The 11,035-nt window shown below is 33.9% G+C and overlaps 1 protein-coding gene across 1 annotated transcript in view; it reads left to right on the plus strand.

The window, feature by feature from the left end:
* The window catches only part of LOC106087636 (TBC1 domain family member 16), a 79,023-nt gene extending 69,993 nt beyond the window's left edge, over positions 1 to 9,030 (plus strand). Inside the window, exon 2 of the mRNA XM_013252749.2 lies at positions 7,697 to 9,030. Within this exon, the coding sequence (XP_013108203.1) occupies positions 7,697 to 8,881 (1,185 nt within the window). The 3' untranslated portion in view covers positions 8,882 to 9,030. The remainder of the gene's footprint in view (positions 1 to 7,696) is intronic.
* Positions 9,031 to 11,035: the final 2,005 nt, after the last annotated feature.

Genomic DNA, 11,035 nt, shown 5'->3' on the forward strand with positions numbered 1-11,035 from the left:
CGTCTTTTTGCTCGTTTATAGGAAAATACGATAGTAAATATTATATTTTCGCAACTTCCTATTTCGATACGAGAAGAGATATCAAGGGAAGGCGTAAGCTCTTTCCAAGAGGTGGCAATGCTTATCATAGAGAATAAAGAACCTAAGCCACGACCTCCCTTCGAGGTTCGTATTGCCGAAAAGAAATTCATACAGCAGAGGGGTTTGAACAAGTATTCGCCATAGTCAGACGTGTTTTTCATAAGCTCCAGTCGTTGCTGCCGGCTACTTACCGCATCCTGACACCTAAAATTGGCTTGACGATCTGGGATACTACATATAATCACTGAGCAGAAAGGGCATCGGTTTCTGAACTACAGGTGACTGTTAATCTTGGTGTTTTTTCATCAGTATTTGCATAAAATCAAAAGAAAATACTGGAATAATTTTTTACCACCAAATTAAAAAAAAAACAAAACATCAGCTGAATTCTTCTATCGAACCTGCCATATTCTATACAACGATAACAAATCAACAGCTGGTGGTAAAAGAGTGTTATCGATAAGTAAAAGTGCTTTTCGTGTTTTTTAACACTGAACTTGTTTAAATACTTTTCGCCTAATGATATGCTACACTTCTTTAAATAAATGAGTGCAAAGCGACCGTTACTATCGACATCGCCAGAAACAACAGATAGCACTTCGAAAAAGCGTAACCCTAACAACAATATGACTTCCAACGCAAAAGATGTGTTTTCTTGGAACAAATTGGGAGAAATGTTAGACGAGAAGCTGAAAGATGTCGAAAGAAAGAAGACTTGATCGAAATGAAAAATGAAATACGGGAATTGCAACAAGAAAATATAAAGCTAAAAGAGGAAATGAATAAGCTAATGACTCGCCTGGAAACAATTGATAGAAGGTCACGTTCATCAAATGTAGTTGTTAGCGGCTTAACTTGCACGTCTTCTGTTCTTGCAAAAAAAGAGTTTATTAAAATATGTACTGAAAATCTGAACGTGGATGTCGATGTGTTTACAACTAGAATGGTTGCATCAGGAAAGCTGTTTATTTTTACATTAGGTTCGTGCATTCAGGCTCAAAAAGTTTTATCTGCTAAAAGAAATTTAAATGAAAAGAACATATTCATCCAGCGAGACTATACAGAAAGCGAGCAAAGCATCCGGTATAATATGCAAAAGCTAAAAAATGAGGTTCTGAACAAAAGAAGCAACGTAAATGTACGATTAGCCGAGTTTTCTATTTATATCAACGAAAAGCGCTACAACTGGGCTCAGGGGAAAATTTCTGCTGTCTCGGAAAAAGATGCCACCTTTTTAAAGGACATTATTGGTGATACTATGTTTGATATTATTTCTAGAGATAGTTACAATAAGGATAATGATACTTATAAATCTGCTCAATAGCAATTCGAATCGTGCCTTCTAACCTTCAAAAAGCACTTAATTATGATAATTTCTTAACTTATATACATAAATAAATTTGAAATATTTTTTTCTTTTTGAAACCCACGTAGAAGCAAGTAAAATGTCATATTTTTCAAAATTTTTAAGAGATTATTACATACATTGGATCGAGGCGACAAGAGTACGTAGATCTGGTCGTGCAAGTGGTGGGTGCCTTTACGGTTTTAAAAAGGATGTTAAAAATAAATTAAAGCTAGAGTTCATTACGATTAATAATGTGACTGTTCTGTCTACCAACATTAATGGGTGTGTTTTCAATTTGATTCCATCGTATTTGAATTGCACAAAATGGAAAACAGAAGCAGAATGTTTTGAAACATTTCTAAAGGAGCTCAATCCTGAAAATTTCTGCATAATGGGTGACTTAAACGCAAGAATAGGGGAAGGACAGTTGATAGAAAACAGATTTTTTGAAGATTTTGAATATATAAGTGGTTACCGTAGATCTAAAGATAAAACTGTGAACACAAATGGCATAAAGATGTTGCAAATTATTGAAGATATAGGTGGAAGTGTTTTGAATGGTAGAACAATAGGTGATACAGAAGGAGACTATAGCGGAGTAATGGGTAGCTCTGTATTAGACTACTATATATGTTCCTTCAACTTTTAGAGATATGTTGCAAATTTGAGTGTGGATGTGAAAATTCTCTCCGACCATATGCCTTTAAGCTTGGAAATCAAGATACCTAATCGATGTCAGATGATTGATAACAATATAAAGAACATACAGAAACTATTGGGTTGCCCAAAAAGTAATTGCGGATTTTTCATATAGTCGGCGTTGAAAAATTTTTTTCACAGCTTGTGACTCTGTAATTGCATTCTTTCTTCTGTCAGTTATCAGCTGTTACTTTTAGCTTGCTTTAGAAAAAAAGTATATTTGATTAAAGTTCATTCTAAGTTTTATTAAAAATGCATTTACTTTCTTTTAAAAAATTCGCAATTACTTTTTGGGCAACCCAATACATTGGAAAGACAAGTTTAAGTTTCAATACAGACATAACCTCTCAGCACTGTCCAACAATTCATATTTTTCTACGAATTTACCAGCATATACCATGATTGACTCAATCATATCTAACATACGACAATCGAACATGGTTAGCAAAAGTAAATCAGTTTTTGGCCGAGACTGAAATGGTTCGATTGGGGTTGTTTTCGATTGCGGGCGAATATGATGAAAAATTTAAGGAAATACAAAAGTTCTCACACTCATGCAAATCGAAAAAGTTATTTTTTATCTAGGGCTAAATTTCGGTCTTTATGCTATAAAAAGAAACACGAGTATTATAAGAACAATTTAAAGAAACTGGATTCGATAAATTGCAGTAAAGAATGGTGGGCGCTGTCCAATTCGTTAAGAATCTCTTCTGGCTCCCATAGGGGAAACCTTAATGCAGAACAGTTCAGATGCCACTTTGAACAGATTTTACAAACAACTGATGAAGATCAGGATATAAGCTGGTGTATGCCATTTTTCATAGAACCCTTCCTGGACTCGCCTATAGAATTTGTCGAATTGCTCGATGTTATTAAAAAGCTGCAAACAAACAAGTCCCCAGGGCAAGATGACATACCTTATGAATATTATAAATATGCTCCCATAATTTTCTGAGGGATGTCCTCCTCATCTTTAATAAAAATTTTTTACACGAGGATTATCTCTCATGGATACAATTTCGAAAATTTTCAACTCTATTTTACTGAATCGTATTACAAGTTGGCTGGAACGTGAAACCATTCTTAATGAATTTCAGGCTGGTTTCAGAAAGGAATATTCAACAGTTGACAACATTTTTAACCTTGTGAATACGGTATATCTCAATATGAATAATAATAAATCCACGTATAGCCTTTTCGTTGATTTTTCAACGGCTTTTGACTTGATCCCTAGAAACAGCCTTTTTTACAAATTGTCAAGCATGGGTTTGTCTACGAAAATTATCAGAATATTGCAAGGTCTGTATGAGGATACGACTACTAAGGTATGGGACGTTTACGGTTTTTCGAAATCCTTTAGAGTAAATTCGGGTGTGAAACAGGGATGTATTTTAAGTCCGACACTTTTTTCATTACACATCAACGATTTGCCCAATGAATTACCGGGCGGAGTCAGTGTCGCAGGTTGTTATATCAAAGTATTACTTTACGCAGATGACATAGTAATTCTGCCTGATTCGCCCACCGGTTTACAAGAAATGATAAACGCTCTGCAAGGGTATTGTACTAAATGGCGTTTAAAGGTCAACTTATTAAAATCGAAAATACTTGTTTTTCGTAAAGGTAGTCGAATAAGAACGAATCTTAGATGGCATTATAACAATCAAGAAATTGAGATTGTAAACCGATACACTTACCTAGGGATTGAACTAGCTTACAACTTATCATTCAACGCTCACTTACAGACAAAACTTGTATCTTCCAAGATGGCTATAAATTCGACATGGTCGAAGTATTTGGCCCACCCTAAGATATCAATGACTAATAAACTGAAAATGTTCACAGCATGCTCCAGATCGATAATGTTTTATGCATCACAAATTTGGGGCTTTCAGAAATATGAATGTGTTGAGAAACTATTAAGGTTTTTTATTAAGAAAATGTTATATCTTCCAAATAATACGCCAAACTATATGGTCTACTTAGAAACTGGTCTATCCACTTTATATATGTCTACGTTAAAAAATCATTTTTGTTATATCAACAGAGTTCTGCGTTTAAGGTCACACAGGTTGCCACGGATACTAGCAGAAAAAGTTATAGAATTGAATATATATTGGGCAAAGGAATGGTCTAATATATGCCACAGGATACAATACTCTCCCCCTGATAATAATGTCCGTCTTTGTTCTTATTATTGGAGGGAGATTATTGACGTTTTAAATACTCAAGAACTTAATGATTTTTGTATCAGTGCCAATAACTCGCAATTCCATGATCTCTTTCCTTGTCTCCAATACAATCAAATACCATCTTGTACAAAAGATCTATCTTCACATGCAACCGGCTTGATTTTAAAAGCTAGAGGAGGTTTGCTTGATTTAAATGCCAGAAATTTTACAGGAAGTAATAATCAAAATAATTTTTGTACAATTTGCAATTTGAACCAACCGGAAAACACATATCAGTTTATTGGAGCTTGCCCAATTTTTGCCGATTGCAGAAACCTATTTTTTGGTAAAAGCATTCTTGAAGAGAGTGAAGTTATTGATATACTAAATGGCGCGAAGTTTCTGTCATTATATAAATATATTATTTCAAGTTGTAAATATAGAAAATTAATACTGAATGAATATAATATCTAATCACATTTGATTTTTTTAATTGTGTAAATATATACATACTAGTATTGAAAAAATGGCTAACAGCAATATCGCTATGCCAAACATTGATGTAAAACAAGTTTTTATATATATAAAGGAATTAATACAAGCAATATGTAAATTCATCTATTAATAAAATAAAAAAAATACAGCAGAGACGTACTACAAGAAAATTAAAGCTGCCTCAAAGGATACCCAAGACTACCTTAAATTGTTAAGACTGTGGTGTAGCCGGATATTGCAGAAATACCCTTAATAATCCGAAAAAACTTGATTTTAACGCAGTCTACACAAATGTAGTTGTAAACATCAATATTAATGGCTTAAATGGCGAAGCATTTTTGGATACAGCTGCTAGTCTGAGTGTAGCTGGATGTACCTTGTTTAAAAAGCTTAGACCGAAAGAAATAGAATTTCAAAAGGTTTCAGCAGAGATAATTTCGGCTGATGGTATTCCCGGGTGGAGATCGTTTACTCCACAATTGTACATATCCTCATAGGTAAAAGATTAAAGCGGATTAGCTTCATTTGTTTGCCTAAGGCAAAGGACATCAGAATACCAATTGGAATAGATTTTCTCAAACCAGCAGCAAATGCGCTTGGTTTATCTCAAAAATTATTTTTTTAGTACCACATTTAAATTCAAAATGAATGAGCCATGCATGATAAAAGCTGTTGCGCTAAGTTAGGCAAATATTAAAGAACACAGTGCTGATTTTCGATGACTTTTTCGGTTGGTTTGAAAACTGGAACAAATTGCCTACAAGTGGAGCATTAACACCAATTTAGTTATCGAGTATATATGTAGCTGTTTGGTTGAGTTATTCACCTTAAAAGTCGCAACAGTAGAAAATTGCACAACAATTGTTCTAAGTAAAATTTGATTGCGATATTGTATCCCACGGCGTATGCATACCGAGAATGGTTGTCAATTTGTTCAGCGATTTGTAGGGGATTACGTATTGTTTGGGTATTATTCAAACGTATACCATACTACCACCCAGGTGCTAATGCAGTTGAAAGAAGAAACCGAGATTTAAAACTCAATTATCAAAGCAAAGGACACAGTACAAGGAATTTAAAATTACCAACAATTCAGTTTGCAATGAATACACCATAATGTGAATGTGCGGGTTACACAGTTGTGTATTTGACGTGAAAAAGACGTGAAAAGTCAGAAGTTCGACAACTCTACATCTTCTTAGAATTGCAGACACTTTAAAAAATGCAAAAGGTGTACAACTCCGGCAGAGCCTTCTAGTGGACTGTGAAATAAATCTACCAGAAGTGTAAGGAAATAATATAAAATGAAGAAAAAAGTTGTAGCTTCGAAATGTTGCAGAGTTTTATTGGATGATGACCCTTATCGCCTTCTATCGTTGCTGCTGCACAAGTGAAAGATGGCAGTGACAAAAGTAACTAAGGCGTCATACGAAATGTATTGGTTAACATAAAAATGTATTTCAGCGATTTAAGTTGAAGTTAAAAGGAGACAGGTATGTGTGTTTAGGTTTAGTACAAGTTAACATGGCCAGGTTTGCAATTTTGCAAATATGAATTGAGATATTGGTATTTATAATAACAAAGAGGGGAAAATTCATATTTATTATAATTCATTTAACTCGTGACATATAACTAATATGGGGGCAGATTTGGAAGTATAGACAGATGTTGTTGTCGAACTGGGTTCAACAAAAGAATCGTTGGAAAAGCAGCAAGATCGAAATAAAAAATATTGTGACTCAAATCATAGACCTTGATTTCACATTGGTGAAAATATTACTTCCAAATTCATACCACGTAAAGATGGCCCTTACCAAAATATCGAGGAAAATGAAACCTGATATTCTAGAGCCACCATCAAAGATCCTGAGGTGTCACTTGGAACTTGATACGCATCAGATTTGACTCTAAACCAATGGTCCTGAAATGAGCACATATATCTAATGAGAAATATGGCTCTCCTACACTAATATTGAACCGAAAACAAACTCACACAAGCGCACAGACTTCCTTTTTTGCAGAAGCACAAAAAAAGTGGGTGGGTGGGTGTGGGCGCTTTCCCCCCAAACAACGGACAGAGATCCTATTCCGCTGAAGCACAGAACACACATACATCCAAAAACAGGAAGAGTTTCTATTTCGCAGAAACGCAAGTCAACGCACATAATCAAAAATGAAAAAACGCTCACACCCTGGCCTGACGTATGTAATACGATGGAAAGAAGACTTCGACCAAAATAATACAAAAAGTTTTAAACTAGGTTCAGCCAAATCATCGTGACGACTTCAGTGGCTGAGTCTATAATTTTTTTATTTTTATTGATCGCTTTATTCTTGTTTAAACAAGTTACTATAATATTTAAATGATCTCTCGTATGTTTGAGTTTAATGTTTCACTATTTGAGTCTATTTAAAATATATTGGAAATTCATTGTTTACTTATTTGCTCTCAACATTTCAAGCTTTAATTTCTAACGATCTATGAAACTAGGAAACACATTGTAAAAATATTCATTCTATGTATGTCTTGTGACCAACCAATAAAGACTATTTTATTTGGGAGTCTGGGCCATTGGCTATACTAAGTCCTAATTTAAATAAATATTTCTAATAAAATGAAAATACTTCAAATCGTCGGCGGATTTGTTCGTCTGTTTTAGCCTCGACCAATAAAATTGTAAATTATAACATGTAGCGGACGACTGTGACATTTGTCTGGGTTTGACGCTAAATATTATTTTAAATAAATTAATATTAGTAAGAAGGAGTCCCATCCTCAACAGTTTTAACTTATTTTTTAGGAAAAACATCTTTGGTTGATAAAAATTTCAAATTTCAATAAGCGATTTTACCTATATCGCTATGTTTAATATTATAACTGCTTTTTACAATTCACTTTTAGGTATTACATCAATGGCACTGTTTTTTGCACAATAATACCAATACTGTTGGGCTTGACAGACAACACATACAATATCGTCAGTTTATGGTATGTAGGCCAGAAGTTAAGAGATCTGAAATGCACCCAGACGAAGGATGTGTTCAAAGGATAACCACACATTTTTTTTACGCTACACTGCTTAATGAAAAGGGCCAAATAGACGACGATTTAACCCTGAGAAAGTGTGTATTTTTTGGAGGCCTTGAAAAAAGTCTTCGGAAAACTGTATGGCCTTTCTTGCTTAAATGTTATTCATTTTCATCTACGTTCGAAGATCGGGCGGTATTGATGGACATCAGAAGACAAGAGTATGAAGATATAACGAGAAGACGTACGTATTCAATGTCACCAGAAGAACAACTTCATTTTTGGAGAACCGTGCAATGTGTAGTAGAAAAGGATATTGTAAGAACTGATCGCTTAAACCCATTCTTTTGTGGTGAAAACAACTCCAATACCGAAATAATGAAAAACATCCTTTTAAATTACGCGTTCTACAATACTGGAATATCCTATTTTCAAGGAATGAGTGATTTATTGGCACCAGTGTTATGTGAAATACAAAACGAGTCCGAAACCTTTTGGTGTTTTGTTGGGCTTATGCAACGTGCCTTCTTTGTATGCACGCCAACAGACATCGATATTGATCGTAATCTTAACTTTTTGAGGGAGCTTATACGCATTATGCTTCCCCGATTTTATAGCCATCTTCAATTACATACTGATGCTATGGAATTATTATTCTGCCACCGTTGGCTTCTGTTATGCTTTAAAAGAGAATTTACTGAGGCAGTTGTAATACGCATGTGGGAAGCTTGTTGGTCGAATTATTTAACGGATTATTTTCATCTTTTTCTATGCTTAGCAATTATTGCAGTATATGCAGATGATGTCATTGCTCAAAATCTCAGATCTGACGAAATGCTTTTACATTTTAGTTCATTAGCAATGTATATGGATGGCCAATTAATACTAAGAAAAGCTCGTGGAATGCTTCATCAGTACAGGCAACTCCCGAAAATTCCTTGCACCTTAGCAAGACTTTGCAAACGTTGTGGTCCAGGGATGTGGGATTCAGAACATCGACCAGCTATTGAATGCGTCGGTCATACGGAGGATGAAAAGTGTTCCTTGGCGTTGGACTAAATTTATGATAACTATTAGCATTTTATTATATTGCTTTTGTTGACTTATTGTTACAAATTAATTAATGTTATAAATAAAATTGCTTTAAATATGCCTAAAACATAACAATCAATAAAATTATATTGAAACAGTGGTGCACGAAATTAAAATTTTCTTTACGCTAGCGTTGATGCGCCCCGTAACCGAGTTGGTAGCGTGCTCGGATTACCAGTGCCGGTGTCGTGAGTTTGATGCACACCAGAGCCCTTGGTTTGTCGCAAATTTGGTATCACAATGAACTTCAAATTGCCTAATGGTGATTTCAATTGGAGCATGTCTCACTGAAATCGAAATCTTGTGTCCGTTTGTCCTAAAATATGTAAACCCACCAATACCGGGTGTAGTGTTCGTTTGTATGGGGTTGCCTACAGAGAGTGGAAAAATGTTGTGCCAAGTTCATGATGGAGAATGTCACACTTAAAATCAACGGCTATCATTCAAGCAAATTTTGTATGAACAGAAAAAGAAGAAGATAACATTTGTTGAAAAAGAGGCAAAAAATTAAGCCCAATCGGACAATATAAAAATTTATCTTATTTTTTAGATCCCGCGACCTTAAAATATTGGAAACATTTGCAGCTTTCGTGCGATGGACTACAGCCTACAGTATGCTTTCTGATGGGCTAAAGGAGATAAGTTTCGACTATATATGTAATATATATACATATATATAAAAATGGAAAAAGTGAATGCGTTTTTTTATGCTAACGGCATGTTAGATGCATTATGAGAAAGTTCTTCATCTGAACGCGGTTTTAACCTAATATTTGGTCGAAATAACTATGTACATATGGACATATGAACATGTTCAATTGAAAATGCAAAAAGTGTAACACTATGAGAGGATTGGGGCGACATTTGCAAAATATTGTCCCGTATAAGTCAACATTAGTGTAACATTTATTTCTGAATCGATTACATCGTTTTTGTATTTTATTTTTAAAAACAATGTTTTTTTTTCTAATTAAGCGATAGGTAAGAAAGAAACATTCATTTATTTTGTTTAATATTATGTGTTTTTTAAACGTCAATACTATTATCGGATGAATAAATTTTTATCCATAGTGAGAATAATAAAAAATTATGAAGGGTGTCTTTGACAAACTATTTGTTTTACCTTTTTTTACAAGTCTTGGTTGGTTTTTGTTTTTAATTCAGTTTATTTTTTCATAGGTTTGTATTTTTACGTTCCACTGTGCAATCATTTTACAATTAATGATAAGTTTTATAAACTTAAGGTGCAATATAAAACAAGGTAAGTGCAATGGAACTTAGCTTCAAACTCTTGTGCAATAATAAGGTTGTGATATATGTATATATATACACATAGCCTATAAAGTCTGCGTTCTTGTGACAATTTCTTTTTTAATGATTAAAAAACAACATTAAAAAATATATAAAGTTAAGTTTTGTTGTATATGTTGTTTCTTTATATTTCTTAAATTAGAAAACAAAAATACAAGTTTACTTTTGCTTTTTTCTTCTAACGGTACTTTTGTCTCATAAGAAGAAATTATGGCAACCAAAAAGTCTACGTTCACTTTGTTTACTTCGAAAGTACCGTTACTTTTTATGATGCTTGTTCTTATTTTTGACCAGTTTCAGTTCATTATCATAACAAGTGTTTTTTTTAAATAATAAATTTGGAAACATGGAAACTAAAGGAAAGGAAATATGCATATCTGAAAGAAAAATAATTACTAAATTGTGGAAAGAAGGATAAAACTTTGGAAATATTGGTGGAACAGTTGGAAGAACGTATTCTTCTGTCTAGCGCGTAATTAATAATTACAAAGAAACCGGCATTATAAAATCAAGGCCTCGGCCTGGGCGTCCAAAAAAATTATCCGTTAGAGAAGAGCGCAAAGTGATTAATATGGCAAGCGACAACCCTCGTATAACATCAACCAAAATTGTTTAAAATATTAAAACAATGTTTAAAAAAAGCATCTGTGCCGAAACTGCCAAAAAAATATTACAAAGAGCTGGATTTCATCGAAGAGTTGCTCGAAGAAAGCCGTATATTTCAGTCATAAACAGACAAAAGCGGATTGCATTCGCTAATACTTTCATCAATAAGCCTCCTGAATTCTGGAAACATATTATTTTCTCCGA

The sequence above is a fragment of the Stomoxys calcitrans genome, chromosome 3, assembly GCF_963082655.1.
Source record: "Stomoxys calcitrans chromosome 3, idStoCalc2.1, whole genome shotgun sequence".
Lineage (NCBI taxonomy): Eukaryota > Metazoa > Arthropoda > Insecta > Diptera > Muscidae > Stomoxys > Stomoxys calcitrans.